We start from the raw sequence: 24,724 nt of genomic DNA on the forward strand, positions 1-24,724 counted from the left end.
AGAGAACTATTAAGTGTGCTAATCATTGTTTTTATCGATTTAAATCACTTATCAAATATTAAAGTTTTGATGTAAGACATTTCATAAAACACACACGAATTCTAAAAACTGATGGGAGACGCTGCCCATCAAAACTAAATAGTTAGTTCTAACAACTATAGTAATAATAATGGGCTGCCTCTGATTGGAAAGAAAGTCTCTACATATGATATAGATTTTGGAAGCTACAAATCTTGATAGGTCATTTTATTTTATTAATAGAAGGTAAAGTGTCAAAATTTAGTGCATTTTTCTTGTTGCTTGTTAAACTTAGAATGTACCAAGTGACATCTACCTAACCAATAAATGCAACCGCACACATTATTAATTAGCGAGATAAGTGCTCTGCAGTGCACGCCAATTGCTCGGTGACTTGTTTTAAATTTATAACCCATCTGAAAAATTTAACAAGTTAGAGAAACAATTTAGTTCAAGCTCATGGATTGTGCAGGTTTATGCAGTTCAGTTTCTACGAGGAAAATTTTCTATTTTTCATCCAACATATCTAGTTGAGATCAACTTTAATCCATCCGTTAACTAAAGAGCAACTTTACATAGAAAACAGAAAATAAACCAAGAGGGAAATTTTTGTTCATGTTGGATTTGGACTTGGGAATTTGTGTCCCAAATTGGCCTCCATGTCTTAAATATATATATATATATATATATTATTGTATAATATCAGAAAATTTTTTTTATTGTGACCTTTTGCATTCACCTTCTGAGTTTTAAATTTATAAATGTATGACAAAGAGAGTTATTATCAGGTCAAATTTTGATCGAAGTCAAATTAATAAAAGAATAATTAAGTCGTGTTCAGCAATAACTTTTTAAGTAGCTTTTAAAGTTTTTATGAGTCAAAATACTAAATATTATTTTTGTAGTATTCAGTAATATAGTGTTTAGAAATTAAGATAATCTTTTATAATTTCATAAAAATTAACTCATTTAACGTTTATCTTTTAATATTTTATGAGAAATTTTATGAAAAGCTATTAAAACAGTTAACAGATAAACGCTATCAAAACAACTAAGAGCTACTAAATAATAGCTAATTTTTGAACAACTCTTAATGCATAATCAATCTTTGATTTGAACAACCGTCCATATTAGTTCTTCTTTAACATACATAAATGGAAAGGTACATATCTTTGAAACACATATCAACTTGAAAGAGACTTCTTACCAAAAAAAAAAAAAAAAAAATCAAACGTAAAAGTAGACATTTAATACTAGGTACATGTCCAACTTCACTTAAATTGCCATAATCATTCAAGTAGGAATTGTGATAATAAAGTTAAGCTCAGAAACACCCTCATTAAAAGATGGGATTGCCACAACAAATCCATCATTAGCTCCACCAATCCAATACGAAACCCTAGCAGGTGTATTGCCTTCTCTGAAACTTACCTCATTAGTCCCTAAATAATCCTTCAAATTTGAACAATCTATCACTTGATTACTCTTCAAATGGGACTTCCCGAGCTCATAATATTTCTTGCCATTTTCAAATTTCATAACTTGAGGAGATTCTTTCACAAGAAAATTGAAATCTGATGACATTATTTGGTTACCAAGTTTCTGCTCTGCCTCCTCGATGCAGAGCAATGCAAGATTCTTGCAGGAGTCATTCTTGATGTCCATAATTTCATTACTCGTGATCTTGAAAGTCAGAATTTGGCCATAATAGTCACTTGGAACAGGCTTAAAGCTGCCATTAACGTTTAAATTGGGTGGTTTAAGATTAGGGAGGTAAAATATAGGTACCTTATTGATTTCACCATTTTTGGAGAGAATTTCTTTTTGAATGTTTGCCCATTTTTGAAGAAAGTTTTCCATTATTAGAAAATCTGCCAAAAGAATGCTGCAACTAATCCCAATTGAGTATCCTCCACATTGGAAGTTTGTTACCTGCAAAAGAAGAGGGGAAAAAAAAACCCAAAATTTAATTTTTTGAAAGAGATGCAATAACCCAGAATTTAAATGATCATAAGAGGAGTTAAATTTATAACAATTGAAAATAATTTCACTTGCCTGAACATAAAAAAGTGGAGAAAACTGAGGATTTTGTTCATCGATGTTCTTCCAAAACACTAGCTCAGCTTCTGCAATATCTTTATCTCTGACATTAAGAAAATCTTGGAGGGTCGTACTAATTTTTGCTTCAAGAAGCCTAGCTCCACTGTCATTTGATATAATTTCAAGCTCTCCATCACCATTTTCACCTCTCCTTAAACGTCCACTAAGCATTGGCTGCTCTTTCAAAGCTCGACCTAAAGATTCCTTAATCCAACCAGCAACGATCCAACCCGAGTCATCCTCCATATCCTTATTATAAAAAAGGACGATGTTAAGGCAACCCCGGAAAATTCCTGACCCAATCGACGGTGTCTCTGTAACTGAAACCAGCCGTATCTCTCTTGGGTCGGTCACCTTGAAGGGTGGAACCGATTGGACAGCTTCGATATGGGCTTTGGGAACAGCATTATCAGAAGAGTAGGGCATTGCCATCTTAGGTAATATGAGAAAGCATATGACGAGTGGTTTGCTTTATAAGGATATATAAATATAAAAACTTCCCAACAACAGGAGCAAAAAAAAAAAAAAAAAAAAATTGTATTTATATCATTAATATTTGATCATGAAATTTCACCCAAAAAAAAAAATTATTATGAAAATTGCTATTTGGTCCCCATGTACAATCATTTGACTTGCTTTGATGATAATTAGTATCTTAATTTAATTACAGAGTTATGATTTTTACAATCCTGAAAACAATTATAGTAGCCAATGAAGTCCAGACCTAGGAGTCAAAGTTAATAGACAAAAATTGAAGAAAAAAAAAATTACATCATTGGTCCTCTGCCTTTTGTATCTTCTAAATTTAATTCCTATCCTCATCATCATTTAATATGTAATTTTTGTATTTTATGAATTAAATTGAATCGGGAATTTTAATTTATGAAAAATGGATATAAAGAAATTGAATCAAATACTACAAGAGGTGGAAAAACCGACCGAAGCACAATTAATTAATACATACATTAATAATTTTTTTTAATCGTATTGTAAATGTAAATTTAATGTAAAATATGCAGGTGAATTATGATACCAATAATTATTCATATATATATATATATATATATTAACAATTATTTAATTCCGTGTTGGATTCAAAATGTAGAAAATGGGGAGGAGGGTGATCTGGATAAAGTTCCTTTTTATCAGCAAAATATGTGTCAACTGCTAATTGGCTGGTTAATAGGTTGCAGTTGTAAGAGATGGTTAGCTGGTAAATCTGGATTGTTTGCTGGTAAACCAAACATAACATACTCTTTCCTTAAAAAAATTAAATTAGTGTAGTCCTGAATTAGTTAGTTGTAAGAGGAAAGGAAGGTACTTTAGACAAAATTGCAAATTTTGGTTACCCAAAATGGTACGGACCTTATTCTTTAAGTTATAATATTTTCTATGTCCATTTTATTCACGTATTAAAATTTTTAACTCTTTAAAATATTAATAAAATTCATTCATTTAACGAATGATCATAAAAATTATCATAGAAAAAATAATTGTTTACATATATAAATTTAAAAATATTGAAAACATTTTGAGACATCGAACAAAAAAGGTTGTAGAGAGTAGTGCAAGATGTGCTTACTTTGACTTAGGCGGCTCCTATGCTTGCTCACTACCCTAAGAGATCACGAGCGCAGGTCTGACTTTCCCGCCTAAGCCTAATGACCTTACTCCAAAAAATAACAAGCAAACAATATTGAGAAGAAGAACTTTTGTTTTTTCTTTCCAAAGGCATCGATGGTAGTGGCATCATGCTAAATTCTACTTTTTAGGAGCATTACTAATGTTTTCAGTTTAGCCCTAGATCATTATTTTCATTTTTTTTTTTTTTTACCACTAGTTGCAAAGTCTTACTGAGTCAACTAGGTAATCGACTCGAAATTACAGATCTGAGAAATTAATACTACAATATAGTTGGGGCATTGTTTGGTGCAAAACTTGGTTGGCCATCCTACAACGGTAAATTAAATGCAAATGCTGGTGATATAAATGGTGATAAAGTTATTTATCATGTGCCAAATACATGTAATTAAAATTTTAAATTATATATACCAATTTCGAGTCTCAAAAGATTTTATGATTTGTGCGCTTTTTAGGAAGATTAACCTTTTGATATTCAACTCACAATATTATATTCATTAATTAGATATTTAAAAAAATGTTTTATATATTATGTAATATGAGATACAAATAATTAATAAACTGTTTCATATTTTTACATAACAATACTTTTTCCATATCCAATTGATAGAAATACTTTCTATTTTACAAGAATTAAGAAAAACTAGTTGTTTTAATTAGAAATATAAATTTGTATATTTTTTTCCTATTATATCCTTATTTTAATTTGGGACAAATAGAAAAAAAAAAAATTGTGTCTATCAATTAGTAACGGAGAGAGTATCATTATATTTACCCAAATTGAGAACAATTGAGGAGGAAGTGCAGAGTTTTATTGAATTTATACAAAGATTTTTTGAACAAAAATTGTTTCATTTTTGAAACTTTATCATCAATTTATTGCAACGCATTGTAAGGGCAATTTTAATGATAAAAATTGAAGATATTTAAGTTTTACGTTAAAATTAAAATAAAAACTTAAATTGAATGTAATTGTAAAATTTGAGCTTGATTGATTAAATAATCATATAGTATTTTGGATTTTTTTTAATAGAAACTTGAATATTCTATATGTTCTCAAATTTTATTGTATACATAAATCTATAAAAGTGTAAATGAATAGTAATTATCTCAAATGAATACAAATCTAATATTAATTTAAAATTCAAATTTATAAAAAAAATACATTTTTGTTAAATTTAAATCTTCAATTTTTTTTTCAGAAAAAAAAACATCATTTGAAACGACTAATTATTTAAATAAAAATTCTAAATACATTTCAAATAAATATATCCAATGAGAAGTTGGGAGAGTGGAAACATTCACAGCTGGGAATTGGGATAATAGGCACAAAACCTTGTCAAAGTTCGGTTAACGTTATGGTCAAATAAATTCCACGGAGTCTCTAACTAACCACCAACTTTTTTTTCTAACCACCAACTACCTTATTATCTTCTCCATCCAACCTGAAAACAGCAATCATTTTTCCAACAGTATCAAATTAAATTATTTATTAAGACGGTTACATATCAGTATAATGATAAACTCTAAAATTGATTAATAATTTATAACACTAAAAATAATAACGGGAAAGACAATCAAAATATACTAACACAAAATACCAAATAAAATTGTATTGATAAGAAGCAAACTTTCACAAAACTTAAAGAAAGAATTAGTTACTTGATTTTTGGACTTGGTTTTTGCTTGGTTGGTTACAAATGAGGTGAGGGGTGATATTTATAGGCATTTACACCTCCTTAATGTACGGCTATGATTTACTTACAAAAATGTACGGTAGAGATTACATGGAGCATTCTAGAGTATGTGAGATATTTCATTAATCTTATGGGTGGAAGTATTCTAGAATGTCTTAGGTATTTACACACCATGTAGGCTTGGGACATCTATCTTTTGACTTATGGTTTCCACCTTTCAAATTGAAACTTGCTAAGTATTTAACTTATTGTTGTAGTCTATTTTGGTAGTTGTCTTCTCTAAACTAGTCGGTAATATTTTAATACAGACAACCTAACAAAACACAGATAAGCCGGTGAATAAAACCAACTTCAATAGATACGCATTAGCATGGAGCATCAAACCAAACTGTTGCTCTCCAATTTTCTTTTCTTTTCTTTTTGCAGACTCAACTAAAGCACCAATTCTATGGACATTTAGTCGAACATTTTCTGCGCATCACTCGTTCTGCCACGTTCATTTTGCATGTTCACATTCATTTTGCATGTTTGAAGGCGGAAAGCGTATAATTGAGGAAACCCTTCCAAAAAAAGGTACAAAAACAAATTTTATTTGAAAAATTTACTATTTCATTCTTATATTTTATGAAAATATTTGATTATACACTTGCATTTTTTAGAAATACATAATTTTATCCCTATTTGCTTTTGTCTTAATGTTATTCTTCTGTCTGTTAAATATAAAGATAGATTAGTTAACTTTATAAAATATAAAAACAAAATAGTTAATAAAAATAGTGACTAATTAGTTAATTTTGCCAAAATGTAAGCACAAGTATAAAAAACTATGTGTAAGTAAAGTAAAAATATAGACAAGTATGTGTTTTTAAAAAGGAACAGGCAATATTGCATATTACGAAAAACACTGAGATAAAATCATAATTTTCCCTTTTTGTTTAGAATGCAAAATTTGATGGGCCAATATCCTAATTCATGGGCCACTAAACTGCACGGCAGAATAGCGTTGTTTAAAATAAAAATGATGGGCTTAATTTCCAACCATAACCATAATCAAAGCCCAATGTCAAAGCTCACCAAAAATATCTTTTCCTTTTCCCGGTAAAAGTAAGGTTGAAAACCATTCCGTTTCCGTTTCATTTCCACCACTTAATTTCCATAACCCAACTCCTCCTATTCGAAACATCAATGGCTATAGCCTCTTCCTCTTTTCCTCTGATACCATTTCAACAAAGCCGATCGTCTTTTCTGGTCCGCACCAGAACTAAACCCAAGTCTTTCTCGATCATTAGAGCTGTGAAAACTGATGTTTTTAAGGAGGATATTGTCATTGTAGGTGCTGGGATTGCTGGCCTCGCCACTGCAGTTTCTCTTCAGAGGTCAGAATTCAGATTAGCCAATTAAGGCCATGTTTGGTGTAGCCTTAGATATTCAATTGCTCCTATAAATTTAATTGAATGGAATTCAATATAGTTATTCTAAATTCTAGCATTTTATATATAAATTTTATACTTCAAGCAATTTTATTTTATTTATATGAAGTAGTAGTTGATAAATTATGTTCAGGCTTGGAATTCGATCCTTGGTGGTGGAGCAGGCAGAATCACTTCGAACTGGTGGAACCTCACTTACCCTTTTCAAAAATGGATGGAGGGTATTGGATGCAATCGGAGTTGGAAGTGATCTCAGGAGCCAGTTTCTTGAAATTCAAGGGTGTGTATTTTCCTCTTCTGCTTTAATTGTGCTTTTTAGACATACATTATGAATGTTTTTAAACTGTACAACTTGTTCATGTGATCAGCTGTGCAGGATGGTGGTGAAGTCAGAAGATGGAAGAGAGCTTCGATCTTTCCGGTTTAAAGATGAAGATGAAAGGTATAGAGTGTGTTATTAAATCTAATTCAATCTGACTAGAATTTGTTTTGATTTCTGATTTGCTAATTTGAATCACTTGATGGCTTAGCCAAGAAGTTCGTGCAGTAGAGAGAAGAATTCTTCTGGAGACTCTTGCCAATCAGCTGCCAACAGATGCTGTCCGTTTCTCTTCAGGGTTGGAAAAGATTGAGAAAAGTGAAAGTGGAGAAACTTCCCTGAAACTAAAAGATGGAACCCAGATACTTGCAAATGTTGGTTAATCGAGTGTTGCTTTTCTGTTTATACAGTTCATTGTCAAAGCTGTTCATAAGCCATGCTCAATTTTTGACAGATTGTTATTGGCTGTGATGGTATTCGATCTCCAGTTGCCAATTGGATGGGATTCTCCGAACCTAAGTATGTCGGGCATTGTGCATTCCGCGGACTAGGGTTTTATGCCAAAGGACAGCCATTTGAACCGAGAGTGAATTATGTCTATGGAAGGGGATTACGTGCCGGATATGTTCCTGTTTCTCCGACCAAAGTGTACTGGTTCATCTGCTTCAACAGCCCATCTCCAGGTAAACATAATCCAAATCCTGCATAATATGATTTCCGCTAATCAACAATTAATCCTTACTATAACTATAATAAAATTATACTGTAAATTGCAGGTCCAAAAATTACTGATCCATCTGAGTTGAAGAAACAAGCTAAGGAATTAGTCAACAACTGGCCTCCCGAGCTGCTTAACCTGATAGATCTATCCCCAGACGAAACATTAAGCAAAACTCCTCTTGTAGATCGTTGGCTATGGCCAGCCATAAGCCCTTCTGCTTCATTGGGGAGGGTTGTGCTGGTTGGAGATGCATGGCACCCAATGACTCCCAATCTAGGACAAGGTGCTTGTTGTGCATTGGAGGATTCTGTAGTTCTAGCAAGAAAGCTTGCAGATGCTATTGCCTCTGGACCCGCTCCTATAGAAGAAGCTTTTAGGTCATATGGGAGCGAAAGATGGCCTCGTATCTTCCCATTAACTATTCGTGCAAATCTTGTTGGATCACTGTTGCAGTGGGAGGACCCAATTGTTTGCAGTGTTAGGAACAATGTTGTCATACCTAAGCTAGTCAGGCTTGGACCAATCATGGAACACACAAATTTTGAATGTGAGCCTCTGCTGAAAGCAAATTGATGAAACTTCAGGACAAAGAGGAGATACAAAGGAGAATAGGAAACCAGTGAATCAAGAGCCCTCTATATGTTGTAAATGTAATTCGTTTTTTTTTTTTGATAAAATGTAAAAATATATTAGATCCCAGAGAGAGAATATACATCAATAGGAGGGGCATTCCCCAACAATAATAGACACCACAAGAACAAGAAAATCAGTAGTACAAAAGAGGAGACCAAAACAGGTAGGTCTCAAAACTCGATAGCAATGCTAGGGAAAATTTTATATAAAATCCGATAAACCATAATCTGGATCTTAACAAAAATGTCTCTCGTGGAGAATTTTTTACCTTCAAAGTACATCTCATTCCGACATTTCTAAAGCATATAAACTGTGGTGACAAAAGCTAATTTGAAAGCAGTTGCCTTCACTCTAGTCCCCCGCTGCTCATGATGCAAAATCCTTGCTGAACGTGACGGAGTAGACATCTCCCTCGTAATGCCCAGCCACTACCTCACTCTCATCCAAACTCCTGTTGATACCGTGCATGAGAAAAAGAGGTGATTAACAGACTCTGTAGTATCCTGGCATAGTCTGCAGCGACGATCAATCTCCAGGAAATCAAGTCTGTCCATGGTCGGTAGTCTGTTACGAAAAGCAAGCCATGCAATGAAAGTAAACTTCGGTGGGATGTAAGACTTCCAAATCAGTTGCATCTATGGGAGCTTCTCCCCTTTGACTCGGATTAGATCATAGACTTTCCCAGAGCAAAGCTTTCCATTCACCATAAACCCTTGGAGGACTTCAATAACATGAGCCACACTTCCGCATCTGTCAATCAAACAATCACGAATTTGGGCTAGCTTCTTCAGAAGTTGAGAATCTCTTATGTGAGGTTGATAGTCCCAAATACTTCTCCCATCTAAATAAACACCATGAACCCATTTCACCCATAATGTATCCTTCTGCATATGCATATTCCAGAGAACCTTGACAAGTAGCACCTTATTCCACACACGACAGTCTCTCAACCCAAGTCCTCCCTCATCCTTTGGAAGGCATAAGTCATCCCATGCAACTTTCGAGAACTTACCCCCCCAAAGGAAGACTCGACACATAGAGGTTATCCGGGCAAGAAGCGTGGTATGAACTGGGAACACCTGTAGCCAAAAGGATTGAACCCCTTGAATGACCGCCTTGACCAACTCTAGCCGACCTGCATAAGAAAGGGATTTGGCATTCCAAGCCGTAATAAAGTCCTCAATAGTACGAATGAGGGGGTCAAATTCCATTATCTTCACCGTCTGAGGGGAAAGGGGAACCCCCAAGTAGCGAACCGGGAAAGTCCCTTCCGGATAAGAAACAATGTGGAGAATCAAATCCTTCTCAACTCCAGCCAGCCCTCCCAAAAAGATGTTAGACTTCGTTGGACTCATCACAAGTCCAGAAGCCTTCTCGAAGTCCCTTAGAGTCTGCACAAGAGTACTAACCGACCATTGATCACCCCTAGAGAAAAGCATCAGATCATCTGCAAAAGCGAAATGAGAAATGCAGAGCTTTGCACACTTCGGATGGAAGTTGAAAGCCCCATTTCTAGTTCTCAAGCTAAGCATCCGTGATAAATACTCCATACAAATAATGAAAAGAGAAAGGGACATAGGATCTGTCGAAGGCCCCTAGCGCCCTTAAAGTGACCATGCAAGGAACCATTTACCATCACTGAGAATGAGGACGTGGTGACACACTCCATAATCCAAGCTACAAAAGTGGACGGGAAACCAATCCCCAGTACAGTCGCATTAAGAAAAGACCAGGACACTATGTCATATGCCTTTGAGATATCCAACTTGATCATACACCTGAGAGAAATACGCTTCCTAGCATATCCACGGGCCAACTCTTGTGCTAAGAAAATATTCTCAACCATACCCCTACCAGGGACGAAAGCCACCTGCGCTCGATCAATTATCCCATCCAGCAGGGGTACCATTCTATCATTTAGGATTTTGGTAATAATTTTATATAGGACATTGGTACATGAAATGGGCCTGAAGTCCGAAACCCCCTGGTTATGGGTCTTCTTTGGGATAAGAGAAATAGCTGTATGGTTTACCTGTTTTAGGATTGAACCAAAGACGAAGAATTCCTGAACAGCTGCCACAATGTCACCACCAATCAAGGACCACTGACTCTTAAAGAATCCTGATGAATATCCATCCGGACCCGGTGCTTTATCACTCTCAATATCAAAAAGCGCCTGCCGAATCTCCTTTTCTGTAACCGGCCTAACGAGGTATGAGTGTTCCTCACTAGGCACACATGGCCCAGATGACCAGACATCGAAGTCAACGGGATCAACAGAAGGATTAGTGCCCAAAAGCCCCTTATAGTAATCCACAAGGAGTTGAGCCACCTCGTCCAACGAAGTAGTAGAAGACCCATCTGCTCTCATAAGATTTGCAATAAAATTCTTAGCACCCCTCTTCTTGACAATGGAATGAAAATACCTGGTGGATTTGTCTGCCTTCATAATATGGTCACACTTTGCTTTCTGTTTATAAAACAAGCACTCTGCATTTTCAAGAAAGCTCGCCTTCCTTAGTTTTTCTGTCACTAACTCCAACAGAGCAATATTCGTGGGATCCAGCTGAAGAGACTCATAAGCACTTTTGAAATCATCCACTGCACACCTTGTTCTTTCAGAAATATTTCCAAACTCATTTTTGTTAAGCCTTTTAAGAGGGGACTTAAGAAATTTGAGTTTGGAGCATATGATGTACCGAGCCGATCCATGAACATGCTGACTCCAACAATCTGCTACAATGTTACGAAAATCCATGTGCTTAATCCACATATTAAAAAACCTAAATGGTTTATACCCTGTACCAGCTGTCGAAATAAGAGAAGTGATAATCGGGGTGTGGTCTGATCCTGGCTCCATCGGCAGAAATTGAGAGAAACAAGGGTAGGCCATAGATCTCCATGCTGCATTCACCATGACCCTATCAAGTTTCGCCCACATTTGTGCCTTATTCCATGTAAAGAACAGTCCCGTAGAAGCGACATCCTCCAGACCAAGTCCCATCCTGAAATTAACAAAATCATTAAGAACATACGGAGTGGGATTGTTGGATCCCATTCTTTCATCCACAGACGCAACACAATTGAAGTCCCCTAACACAATCCACGGAGTATCAAACCCATCCTGCATGGCTATGAGGTGGTCCCACAACTCACGCCTCTTCACCACACTATACAAAGCATACACCACAATAACCTGAAAGGAAATATTAGTAACACAACAAGTCACACAACACCGAATATATTGTTCTCCAACAGACACCACCTGACAGATAACAACACCCGGGTCCCAAGCAACAACAATACGGCCCCCCCGATAGACATCAAAGTTATGTGCATGATTCCACCCGGGGAGTTTATTAAGTAAAAAGAAATCAAGATTTTCATGATTTAGCTTGGTTTCAAGTAAAGCACAAAAAGAAATTCCATGACTGCGAATTAGGCGCTGAACCCCTCTTTGTCTAGGGGATGAGTTCAGCCCCCGGACATTCCAACTAAGCATCTTCATTTAGAACGTGAGGCCTTGGCGCCTCCATCTCCATAATTTTCGCCATTTACAACTCTAGAAGGAACAATAATATTCTTGCCATACTGTATAACATCATCATTAGTAGCCACCAATTTACCATTTACCTTGGTATGCCAATGTAAATTGGAGATTTCTGCCGAAGTGCACTGCATGCCGCCTAAAACTGCTTTTTGTTGTTGCTTGCCATCAGGCCTGCTAGAACCCACCAAAGGCTGCTTCAAGCCTCTATTACTAATTGTTGCTTCTAGGGGCTGTTTGTTGCCAGGATCCTTGGGGGGGTGCTGTTGAGTACTACCAAGGACTTGGCCTGAGAAGGATTGTGCACTGTTGGGAAGCTGGCCAATAGGTGTTGTGGTACGTCCATCCTCAACACCAACACCCTTAAGTGCAGATTCAGCATCATGGGCAGGGACAGAGAGGGGCTTTTTTCCAGATAATTCCTTTGGTTTTGCAGCAACTAGGTCCTCCTTTTCTATCTTCTTACGATGGTTCTCTAAGCACTTACAATTAAAACAATGATGGCCATATTTCTTACAAAACCAGCAGTAATTAGGATAAGTCTCAAAGTGCACTTCCTGGATATAGTTGACTCCCTTTGGCAAACGAACAGTAAAAGAAGTAGTCGGTGGTTGGGAAACATCCACATTCACCAGGACCCTTGCAAATGCTATTTTTTCAAGCGATTTCGTTATTTTATCCGTAACACAAGGCACACCAATTCGGGATGCAATTTTGCTTATTGCCTCTGGTCCCCAACAATTTATAGGCAAGTCATGAAGTTGTACCCAAATTGGAACCATCATAAATTCATCATGTTTGAAAGTGAAACCATATGGTAGTTCACGAAGGAAGAGGGATTTTCCATACAAAGTATAGGGTCCCGAAGCAAAAACTGATGTACGCTCTTCTTCGGTTTCGAAGCAAAACACAATCCAACCCCGGTGGTGAGGTAATATCTTACACTGAACACCCCATGAATCCACAAGGCTTTGGACAGCCCACATCCCTGGGAACCTCCCCGTGAAGCTACCTACAGCACACCAACCCCATGTCTTTTCAACATTCACCAAGTCCCCTTCATCCAGCACAACTTCATCTCCCACATCAACTTTCTGTAATTTGAACCCTTGGTTTAGGTCTCGATTGTCCTTAAACAGTCGAGCGAATGTTGGTTTGTCTATTGGAGCCTTTTCTGTGTCTCCTTCATTCACAGGCATTTTAGCGAACACCTGGTGGCCTGAATAAACCTCCTCTTCATCCTCAGTTTCATATGCTATATCCTTCGAGTTTTCTTGCGTATCTCTATCACCAAGCGTACAAGACTTAACCACAGAAGACTCTACCTCCTGAGAACCATTGGTTTCAATCGTATCACCTTCTTCAATTTGCTTTGCGTTTGACGCTCCTCCATCTACAGTACGCTGTTTTGATTTCTTCTTCTTTTTTCCAGAGGTGGGAGAGTTAGACTTACTTTTCTTCACCATGTCAATAAGCTAACACACCCCAAATTCAGTCCAGCACCTCAAATTAGAAAAGATTGGAGTTGGAAATCGGATTTAGAAAAATGAATGAACAGTGTTCTAAAATCCTAGAGAGAGACACTCTCGTCCATCTCTCTTCCAAGACTTTGTAAATGTAATTCGTTGTATACACATTTTGATGACTTTGCGGTGTTACAATTTACAAGCACATTGTTATTTCAAGTTTTAATAACACAATAGCAATAGAAATAGAAATAGAATTACAAGCGTCCCATAAAGAATTTTCCATGTTGTGTCCATCTATGTTGTTTTTTGGTAACGAAAGAGAGAACTTATCATTTTTTCCAGATAAACACCGAGTATCCTTATTCCTTCATTCAATCAAAACTAATTTACCTGTTAGAATCTCAAGCAAAAAAACCCTTTTTTAACCATAGAACTTCTACACACATGCTTAAATATAATATTGAAGTTCAAACATCTGTAGCAAACCTGTACAAACATGTATAAATATCATCCTTTAGAGCAAACTTCTACAAATATTTTTTTGTAACCCTTTAATAGGATGTAACAAACCAGCTGTTTTTGTTCCATTGAAGTGCTCCCGCTGTCGCTCTAGGAGGCTCTGTGGCAAACTGCTACAAGAACTGATGCCATCATCAAGTTTATCGACAATTATCAAACCCTTGACTCTGCCAACAACAGATGAGTTATCTTATTAGAAAATGATCCAACAAAGTAAATGTTTGTACATGATTTGCACATAAATTTAAGCTATCATTTAATGAATTCACAGTATGTCTTTAAATGGGATCATAGTTTTTCTATTCATAAATGAGTTATATTTTGGAATGGCACATCGGCAATGAAAATTTTGCAATCTACTTTAACTCTAATCTCATCATGTCAGAACAAATTATATTTCTTTACAATGAATATGGATTCTAATAATTTAACAAACATTTGGCAGAAAATCATAGAGGAAAAAGACAAGAAATGGGATCATCCACTGACGGTCAGATTCTGCCAAGATATTTGCAATATAGAAAAAAATGACAATTTTTCAAAACCCACCCCACATCATTAGAATAGAAAGGAGACAGATGAACCAGCTATAGATAAATTGGTAACTCAGCATCTACAGTTGAAGAACCAAAACCCAAATATAATTATATATACAAGTCAATAATTTCAACTTCCATTCTTGAAAATTTTAGTCCTGTCCCTAAAGATTATGTGTGATAGACAAAGAACAATTTGGATTCATTGGACAATTATTTCATGCTCTTGAGCTTGAAAGTATATGGGAAATCATTGATTGTTCAAGTAGTCCAAGGCTCCAATTTATCAAGCAGAAGGTAACATCAAAAAATTTTGAAAAAAGAAATATTAAAAGGCCCGACTGAATCTGAATTTAGGGGAATGGGGTCATCTAGAAGGTATAATCATAACCTTGATCCAAAGTATCTGAAAATAATAGTAAAAAGCCTAACAAGGATAAAGTACCTATAATGTAGCTATAAAGCAACAAGAAAGCAACAAGTTTAAGCAATCTCTTCTAACTAATTAAAGAAGATATCACTTGAGCAAAAAGAAAGCATCAGTTGATCAACTACAAAGTCAATAGAAAGAAAACAATAACAAAAAGAAAAAGAAACTAATCAAAACTCACATCATCATAAGCCTTAATATGAGATACTTCTCTAACCCTTAAAAATTAGCATACTTATTCCTTAACAATTTAGTATATGCCCAAATCCCAACTACCAGAAAACCCATTGATAAAAGCTGTTGAGCAAATACAATACCAAAATAGTATTTGGTTGTTTAGCAAGAAAGTAGCGCCATAAACATACTGTTATATCAGTTGATTAAGCTTTCAGATTTATTAGTAACTGAACACTTCAAACCAATAAATTAAAACTAGAAAGTTAATTGAAGTAATTGAGAAGCAGATAGCTTTCTGTTAGTGCCTGGATTGGAGAAGAACCAAAGGATGATGGCACAGAGAACTAGAACAAGAGGGATAAGATGGATTGCGTTCTCTGCAGATCGGAGACGAGACCTCTCCTTCTTAGCAACGTCGGAAAGAGGATGGTATGTGGGCAGTTGTTGCTGGTCCTCGTCTGTGTAATTTTTGTTTGTGTTCTTGAAGGATTCTTCAGCCACACGAGAACTGCTAGATGATCTCTGCATCTTCTTTTTCTTCTTCTTCTTCCTCCTCGGGTTAGAAAGAGAAGAGAGAAATATGGAGACGGAAAGCAGTTTGGTTTCCGAGAAAGTGTTTTTCGGTTTCTTGGTGGGTTAAATACTTAATAACTACTGTCGATTCCCCCACAGCCCACGCACGAAAGGAAATGGTTCAGGCGAAAAACCTTTGTTCGGCAGAAAAAAATCCCTCAGGCCTCATCATTTCAATTTTTTTTAAAATGTCCAGAGTAGTATTTTTTTTTTAACTTTTTTTAAAATCCATTTAATTTCTTTATCATACATCTTTTCTAAAATTTTTATAACACATTAATCTCTAATATTAATAGATAATTAATATTTTATATTAAATGATCATTTGTTTAATGTAAAAATTTAAAAACAAAACACTGAATTTATATACTTTATTCCTATTATTTTTCATTTATGGATACTGGATTGTTTTGCACAAATACTTTAGATCTTACTTAATTGCATAATCCTAATTTGCAATCAATAATTAATTTTGGCATGCTAGGATAAAACCATGATGTTAATAGAATATTAAAAATAATGAATGATGGGTTACCAAAAGAAAAATGATGGAATGGTGGAATGGAAATAATTTGATAAAAAGAAAAAAGAAAAAAAAAAAAAGGATAAAGAGAGAGAAGTGTGAGTGATAATTACGTAAAAAGAATGCGTATCATTAATTCATTATTATTCTTTTAAAAATAAAAGGTTGAAATGTATATTCTCCAACTTGTAAAAGATAAGCACTTCTTGACTCAGTAGCAAGTGCTTATGTGATTTAATAATAAATTTAGGTTCCACTTTCTTTCTCAACACTAAAAAAAGAACTTGTAAAAGAGAAAAAAAAATGTTTGTTTATGTAATTTTTGAAAGAGAATTTCACGGTAGAGGGAATGATTTATAATTACACCATTTTATAGAATAAATATCAATTTAATTACTGTTTTCTTTTTGAGATTGATTTGATTACTGTTACTCTTTGCTCAATTTGTAATTATGGTAATTTTTCTAATTAATTGTGTTTTTTAATGGATGAGTATAAATAATATGGCATGCTGAATTAAAAATCTTTTCATGTTTTTTACTGCAATAATCCGATAGACTTCGCTTAGAACTTCACTCTGTATTTATATTTTCATACTATTTTTTAATTAGTATTAAACTGATATTATGAGTGCGCTTTTGTGTTTCTATCAAGATCTACGAGGAAAAATAATAGTATTAAATTAAAGCAATGAAGTTGAAAATAAACAAATAAATTTATGTTAGGTTTTACGGTGAATATGATTCAAATTCAAAATCTTTCATTCATTATATTAGTGAAAAGATCAACTAGACCATACCTAATTGGCAATGTTGAATAAAAATTTTATTTATGTAAACAAAGTATGATTCAATGGTTTGATGAGCTTATGAGTACTATCTTTGCTGTATAAATAGGATATAAACAAATCAACTTGTTTATGAGCTGCTCAGTAGTTGGTTTAAAAAAAAAAAACATTTTTGATAAGCTTATTTAATACACAAGCTAAATTCAAATTCGAGATTAAATTTTTAAAATTATAAATAAAAATCAAATGAAATTTATATTTATATTTTCAATCTAAACAGTTATTTATATTTATATTTTCAATCTAAACAGTTATTTTTATTCTGGTTCAAGCTCAAACTTAACACTATTTAGCTCATTAATTTATAGCACTATGCATAGGATCATTCTAGTGAATGGGATTATGATAAATGAAGCACTAGTTGGATAGAGTGAAATAAGATTTTGAATCTATTATCTATGAGTACTCTTTTTTGATATTATTAATAATTTAGCCAATTAATCTTTTCAAGTAAAAACAAAAAAGCGCTGTGCATAGGATTAGGATTATTCACTGATAAATGTAGACATTATGAGTTAATCAAGAAAAATTAATTATCCCCTCAGAACCTATTCTAGAACTTCTATTTAAAGCCACCGTTTTAGACCATTATAAAAAAAGGAAAAAAATATCTTTACGTGCACGTGTCTTACAGGAGCGCGTTAGATTTACTTCTTTTTGTTCTTATACAGATTCACTTCCTGACTTCTTTTTCGTTTACGGCGATAAGTTTGTTGCTACACGCGCATCCAAGGCTCGTGGACTTGAATCGTCTTGATTTGTGAGCCACATGATTTACCGCACATATATGCAGGTTCGAAGCAGCTTGTTCAGGCAGGCAACAAACGACTAGTTTTCGAATCTCAATCGAAACTTCTTCTCAGCTGCGACCAATTTCCTATTTCTAACCAGTCGGCAAATTTCCTAATTTTAATTAGATTTATATACTAATTAAAAATTTTAAATATTATTTCAAGAATACCACATTCTTATATTTAGAATGTACATGCCCATTATCTATTAGCCTTATCAAAATAATTACCACTAAGATTATTATTTTCAATTTAATATTTTTATATGATTACTGTGTCACTAAATACTCATTCGTGATTTAAATATTTTTAATGTAATCACATTGTTATTAATTACTCATTCATTGTTTTCAATAGTTGTAAACTATCAACAACAATCAGCTAATCATATGAGGTCTTTTTCAATAATATTAACTGTTTTATTATTTTATTTATTATATTTTAAATATTAATATACAGTTATGTCATCCAATAATATAAATTTATTATAGTACACTGAACTGGCTGCTGTATGAGTGATGAAAATTTAATTTAATTCCTCATAATAGGCATGATAGTCTTTGGCGATGGTCGTTAGCTTTTGAAGGCCGCTAACTGCAATATTAATTAATTCAATTTTTTTTAATTATTAAAACAAAATAGCAAAAAAATTCACAGATTTTAAATCTATTTATTCATATCAATTTTGATTCAATTATAATTTAGAATCGACATGACAATCATGTCTACATAATAAAATGAGCTTTATTTATTTATTTTCTCATATATTTTGGGTTTTTAATTTCCAATTAAAATGAATTACAGAATCTCTGTCTCTATGGCAAATTCAATTTTTATATTAAGGTCTTCGAAAAAGAAAAAAAAAATGCTTGTCTACCATATTATAAAAAAAAAGATTAATCAAATTCAAACGTTTAGCCGTGATAAAACGCATCGCCTATTTGTAAAGGAAGGAGATCAGATGAAGCAAACTAGTTGGTCAATATTACATGGACAATTTCGTAATTTGCACAAATTTGGACAACACGTGGCAAGCATTTGATACTGATGATACGTCATAACCACTTCAAATAAATTCCGACAGATTGGGTCCTTTTAAGTACACGTATCTCTCGCCTCTTACCCAAATTTCCTCGATTGCATCTTCCGTCCCTTGTTCTTTAAAAAAACTCTCTTCTCTCTCTCTCTCTCTCCTCGCCGGCGACGATCCCAAGCTCTGTCGTATCTCCCGGCGATTATTGCATACGGCGTTTAATTTCTCTCTGGAAACATAATCCTTGAACTGTCTTTCCGGCATCTAATTATAATTCTCGAGATTTAACTAATCATCTCACGCTAGAATCATGAATCCTGAATAGTAAGCTATAATCTTATCCTCCTTGAATCTCTTTATTTTGATTAAATTATTTGTAATATAGTTGTGATTAGCCTGGATCTGGAATTATTAATTCGCTAATTAATCTTTTTGTTCATAACATGTTTTGGTTGTTGATGTTTGGTGGTGTGTTTATTAAACTTGATTATTGATTTATGTCTTTGATTTGGTAGTGGCTTGATTGCTTAGATCTAGGTGCTTTGACTTCAGATCAGTTGATTTGATTTATTAGTTTTGTTTATTTATGAGAAATTCATTTGTAATTTATTGATTGGTTTTGAAATTTTCAGTGATTACTTGTTCAAGCTTTTGCTAATTGGAGATTCAGGTGTCGGAAAATCTTGTCTACTTCTGAGGTTTGCTGTAAGTTTCTATTACATGGCACTTATAATCAAATCTACACGTTCTTGATTGTTTTTTTAATTGAACTGAGGTTTGCTGTAAGTTTCTATTACATGGCACTTATAATCAAATCTACACGTTCTTGATTGTTTTTTTAATTGAACCTTGCTTCATCCATTGTATTTTAAAATTGGAGAGAAATAGATTCTGTGACATGATTTTGTTGATGTTTTTTATTTTCAGCTTAATTATAAGCTCTTAACTAAACCGTAAACTTAATTTTGGACAAGAAATGAGGAATGAAGGTGGTGATTGTGGAACTGAATGGTTGCATATCAAGTTGGATATTGTTGATTATCTTTGACGTGCTTTTCCATTTTATTCATTGTTTTTTTTTTCCGGTAACCAGGATGATTCTTATCTCGAGAGCTACATCAGTACCATTGGAGTTGACTTTGTAAGTAATTGTAGTTTGTAACTGTCACATACAAAAGCTTTGCCATTTTGTCGTTTCCTCAACTGATTCTTGTATAATTGATTTTTCATACTGAATTGTATCGTGTAGAAAATTCGTACTGTGGAGCAGGATGGGAAAACTATTAAACTCCAAATTGTAAGTTATGAAATCATCTTATTAACATGTCTTTCTACTTTATGTTTTTCTTTCTAAGCTTCTGGGTTGATTTGACTGCAATCATATTGAAGTTCCTTGATCCTGATGGTGTACAACATGTATTTTTTTTGGGTGATATGGGAACAGTTATGGGAATTTGTTTCTTACTACTTTGCTAGAAATATAGTTATTCTGATCGACTTCGATTGATTTTCCACGGACTATTATGGCACATTAGTAGTAAGTGTCAGAAGTTTGCTAAATGTTGTGTATCCAATGATAAACGTGCAGTGGGACACAGCAGGGCAAGAAAGATTTAGGACAATCACAAGCAGCTACTACCGAGGTGCCCACGGCATTATTGTAAGTTCTGCGTTTTCTATTTTAACTGTAAAGTTTCAATGCTTTGTTTCTCTCGCGGGGTTCACTTATTTTGGAGGTCTCTTGGCTAGGTTGTTTATGATGTTACGGATCAAGAGAGCTTTAACAACGTCAAACAATGGTTGAGTGAAATTGACCGTTATGCAAGTGAAAATGTGAACAAGCTTCTAGTTGGTAACAAGTGCGACCTCACAGCAAACAAAGTGGTCTCGTATGAGACTGCAAAGGTAACATTAGTTGTGCAGATTCCTTCATTTGCTTGCCCATTTGTTGAATGATTCGTTCAGTTACTATTCAGTACTCTCTAGAAGTTTTTGTTGTTGAAGTTGCAATTTTCCTTCTACAGGCATTTGCTGATGAAATTGGAATCCCTTTCATGGAAACAAGTGCTAAAAACTCCACAAACGTTGAGCAGGCTTTCATGGCTATGGCTGCTGAAATCAAGAACAGGTGCTCTAACATTCCTTTTCTCATGTTATATGAATTGTGTGTTTACTAGTTTGGAGCGGCAGTCATATAACGAACGTTCTATGTTAGGTCATGTTTTACTGCTTACCTCTTTTTTTGTGTGGTTATTTTCTTACAAACAGGATGGCTAGCCAACCAGCAATGAACAATGCAAGGCCGCCAACTGTGCAAATTCGAGGACAGCCAGTCAATCAGAAGTCTGGTTGCTGCTCATCTTAAATGGGAATCGATTTTAGTCGGCTTGTGATGTTAACCATGTTCGTTGTGGCATGTAAAACTAGTTCTCTCGATGCTTAGATAAGAAAATTATTTGTTTATGATTTGCTTTTTCTTATCAGTTGTTCGGCAGTTAAAACTTCCATTCTTTTAAATGTAATTCGATTTTCAGAATCATTTGTACAAATCAGGAATATTGGTGAATCCCAGTATTTACCTTCTTTCGTTCATCTACTCGTCTGATGTTGTTTTCTTCTTAGAATCATTTCAAGTAAATGCAACTGATATCCAAAATTTGGTTAACCCAGTTGGAAAAAAACTTTGGTAATTGGAATTCACAACATCATCACCTATTGCGAAATTTCTTTAGCTTTAGCAACATTTCTTAATTCAAAAATAACTCCAGTAAAGCTAATAAATAAAAATAATCTCTCCAAAAAGAGAAACGAGGTGCAAATTTATGAACCTACCAATAATCACCACAAGAGCAAAGTCCATCCTTAAAATGATGGAACCTTATATTATCTCTGACAATGATCTCTCTTTTTTCTATCGCTGATATGTATTTTATAGCAAGATGACAATCCCCACATACTCTCAAGTTTTTGAACACCCGAATTGGAGTCGTTAATGGTAATTTGATAAGGCCATAAGCAATTGCCAGCTTCTCACTGTGCCATAGCAAAAGCTGCTCTTTCTGCTCTTTCCCTACATCATGTAGTTCAAATTCAAGATCCGGCACATATCCTGCTAACTTCATTTTCTCCTCTAACTCGTTCAGTTTCCTATGTATGGAAGCTAATTCCAGATGAACCCTATCACTTGACCGGAACTTATGAACAGCGCTCTTAACCTCGAGCCAACTATACCCAGGGGTCTTCACTACCCTGCTACTTTTCATTGATTGCCTGATTCTGGCAACTTGGTCCCATTGATTCTGAGCTGCATAAACATTTGCTAGTTGAACATAAGCCGTTGCGCTTGTCGGATCAAGATCAAGCAAGTTTTTTGCAGCAAACTCAGCTATCTCTATGTTCTTGTGTATCCTGCAAGCACCCAATAGGGTTCCAAATATAGAAGCATGAGGTGTAAAAGGCATTCTCTTTATCAAATCTACAGCATCATCTAACTTACCAGCTCGACCAAGAAGATCAACCATACATGTGTAGTGCTCTGGCTTAGTTTCAATTCCATAATCACTCACCATAAAATGAAAATATTTAACCCCAAGATCAACCAAACCTGCATGATTACAAGCCAATAATACTTCAACAAATGTGATCCAATCTGGCTTAATTCCTGCCTTTTTCATTTCTTCGAACAAAGATAGAGCTTTCTCGCCTGCTCCATGTTGAGCATAACCAGAAATCATTGCATTCCAAGTAATTACATCCTTCCGTGGAATCTGAACAAACAATTTCAAAGCGTCCTCCAAGTCTCCACATTTACAATACATGCTAACCAATGATGTCCCTGCAGTTGTATCGCTAGACAATGGAGATTTACAAACAAGTTGATGAACTTGCTTTCCCAATTGCAAAGCAGACAACTCGCTACACCCTAACAAAACGCTACTTAAGGTAGCTGAATTTGGTTTTATACCAAACTCTAACATTGCTTTGAAAAGCTTTACACTATCTTCAGCTCTAGAATTCTCAATGTAACCTGAAATCATTGCATTCCAAGTAACCACATTCTCTTTGGACATCTCTTGAAACGATCTCTCTGCTAACTCAATCCTCCCAAACTTCATGTATCCAGTTATCATCGCAGTCCAAGCCACCACGCTCTTAACTGGAGCAAGTTCAAAAAATTTCATAGCTGAATCCATATCTCCACACGCTATGTACCCTGAAATAATAGCATTCCATGTAATGGCGTTTTTATTAGGCATTATCAAGAACAAATCGTGCGCTTTCTCCATTTGCCCATTATGAGCAAAACCCGAAATCATTGTATTCCAAGAAGCTGTGTCTTTATTAGGTATTCCATCAAAGAAAGCTCGAGCTGTTTCCATGTCAGAATTATGTACATAACAAGCTAACATTGTGTTATAAGATATAGTGTCTGGTTGAGGCATTTTATCAAACAGTTCACGGGCTTCCTTCATTTTCCCGCGCCCTTTGGAATAACCAGCTAAAATTGAATTCCATGTAACTGTTGTTTTAACTGTCATGTTATTGAACAGAGCGAGAGCTGAATCCAGATCGCCGGACCTGATATAACCAGTAATTGTCTGGTTCGATAAAATGACATCATTGGGTTTACCGTGATTAAGCGTTCTAGTTCTATCGAAAACTGTGGGTTTACTGGAAGAAAGCAAGTGGGTTTTTGGTGGTGAGCTGGAGTTATTATCTGATATGGAATAAGGCTCCGGAAGAGAGGAGGTGGAAAGAGAATTTTGCTGTTTGGTTGGTGAGAAAATTCTGAAACAAGGAAGAGAGAGCAGGCATCGTTTTCTAGAGAAACTGTACATATTCCTGTTTCTTAGTATTAACTTGTAAAAATCTGGGAGAACAGAAAAAGGAACAGTGGGAAATTCTCGAGCTGTAATATTGACAAAGTAATCGAATTGTCTTGACAATATATAAGAATAGTCTCTAATTTATAATGCTACTTTTCATTTTCTGGTTTTAAATAACAATCAACAACACAAGACAATCATTAATGTCTAAATTTGATAAAAAAATATTTAATATTTATGATGAACAACAGATTGGAAAAGCATCTAACTTTATCAAATTCAGCTTTGAATACATAAATTTACTCTCTGACTTTGTAGCGTTAAATTTTACCGGAGCAGCAATCGTTGCAGCTCTCTAAATTTGGCCTTGCCTTAAAATTTGACCGGATCACCAGATGGATCGAGACCTGTGTCGAGAAGGTAAAAAACAAGATTTTTTTTTTTTTACCTTCATTTTTGATCAACCTGTTTATTGAATTCTTACTGATGGAAGTGATGGTGGGATTGATTTAAAATTGAATTACGGACTTGAAGAGAAAGAGGATAAGCAGCAAAATTTTTGACAAATAGTAGGCAAATTTGATATCTATTTTTCTTCCGACCATTGGAAGAGGAAAATTATCTCTTGATGATTAGCAACATGCAGTAGATTGTACTTAAAGTTCAGCAAAATGCATCCCCCTAAAAATTCAATGTACGAAAGTTTGAAGTTGCTAAATTGGAAGGTAGATTTGTGCAACCAACCGCCACTTGACAGTCTATACCATTTCATCAAACCCAATAATGTCTCGTGCTAAAAATTGAAACGGCAATACTTAAACCATCACTTTTATCTAAGCAAAATCAACCTACATTTATCATTCTTCAATTTGTCACATGAAATGGTAAAACCAC

The 24,724-nt window shown here is 34.7% G+C and overlaps 4 protein-coding genes across 4 annotated transcripts; 2 read left to right on the forward strand and 2 right to left on the reverse strand.

Moving 5' to 3' along the window:
- Positions 1 to 1,108: 1,108 nt before the first annotated feature.
- Positions 1,109 to 2,583, reverse strand: LOC105632333 (HXXXD-type acyl-transferase family protein). The gene is made up of 2 exons (XM_012214686.4): positions 2,074 to 2,583; positions 1,109 to 1,950 (listed from the first exon to the last, which is right to left on the reverse strand). Exons 1-2 carry the CDS (start codon positions 2,548 to 2,550, stop codon positions 1,312 to 1,314), a joined length of 1,116 nt encoding a protein of 371 aa, XP_012070076.1. The 5' UTR covers positions 2,551 to 2,583; the 3' UTR covers positions 1,109 to 1,311.
- Positions 2,584 to 6,584: 4,001 nt separating this feature from the next.
- On the forward strand, positions 6,585 to 8,669 carry LOC105632332 (monooxygenase 2). Its single transcript, XM_089720532.1, has 6 exons — positions 6,585 to 6,832; positions 7,020 to 7,166; positions 7,263 to 7,328; positions 7,417 to 7,579; positions 7,660 to 7,888; positions 7,982 to 8,669. The coding sequence occupies exons 1-6, from the start codon at positions 6,642 to 6,644 to the stop codon at positions 8,497 to 8,499; spliced, it is 1,314 nt and encodes a 437-aa protein (XP_089576658.1). The 5' UTR covers positions 6,585 to 6,641; the 3' UTR covers positions 8,500 to 8,669.
- Positions 8,670 to 19,074: 10,405 nt separating this feature from the next.
- On the forward strand, positions 19,075 to 21,596 carry LOC105632329 (GTP-binding protein YPTM2). The gene is made up of 8 exons (XM_012214682.3): positions 19,075 to 19,328; positions 19,637 to 19,709; positions 20,098 to 20,145; positions 20,254 to 20,301; positions 20,593 to 20,664; positions 20,754 to 20,909; positions 21,029 to 21,132; positions 21,273 to 21,596. Exons 1-8 carry the CDS (start codon positions 19,315 to 19,317, stop codon positions 21,367 to 21,369), a joined length of 612 nt encoding a protein of 203 aa, XP_012070072.1. The 5' UTR covers positions 19,075 to 19,314; the 3' UTR covers positions 21,370 to 21,596.
- Positions 21,597 to 21,798: 202 nt separating this feature from the next.
- LOC105632330 (Tetratricopeptide repeat (TPR)-like superfamily protein) lies at positions 21,799 to 23,967 on the reverse strand. Its single transcript, XM_012214683.4, has one exon. The coding sequence runs from the start codon at positions 23,840 to 23,842 to the stop codon at positions 21,833 to 21,835; it is 2,010 nt and encodes a 669-aa protein (XP_012070073.1). The 5' UTR covers positions 23,843 to 23,967; the 3' UTR covers positions 21,799 to 21,832.
- Between the last annotated feature and the right edge of the window lie 757 nt (positions 23,968 to 24,724).

This window comes from Jatropha curcas, chromosome 4, assembly GCF_041381405.1.
Source record: "Jatropha curcas cultivar XTBG-Jc1 chromosome 4, XTBG_Jcur_1.0, whole genome shotgun sequence".
NCBI classification, from domain to species: Eukaryota; Viridiplantae; Streptophyta; class Magnoliopsida; order Malpighiales; family Euphorbiaceae; genus Jatropha; species Jatropha curcas.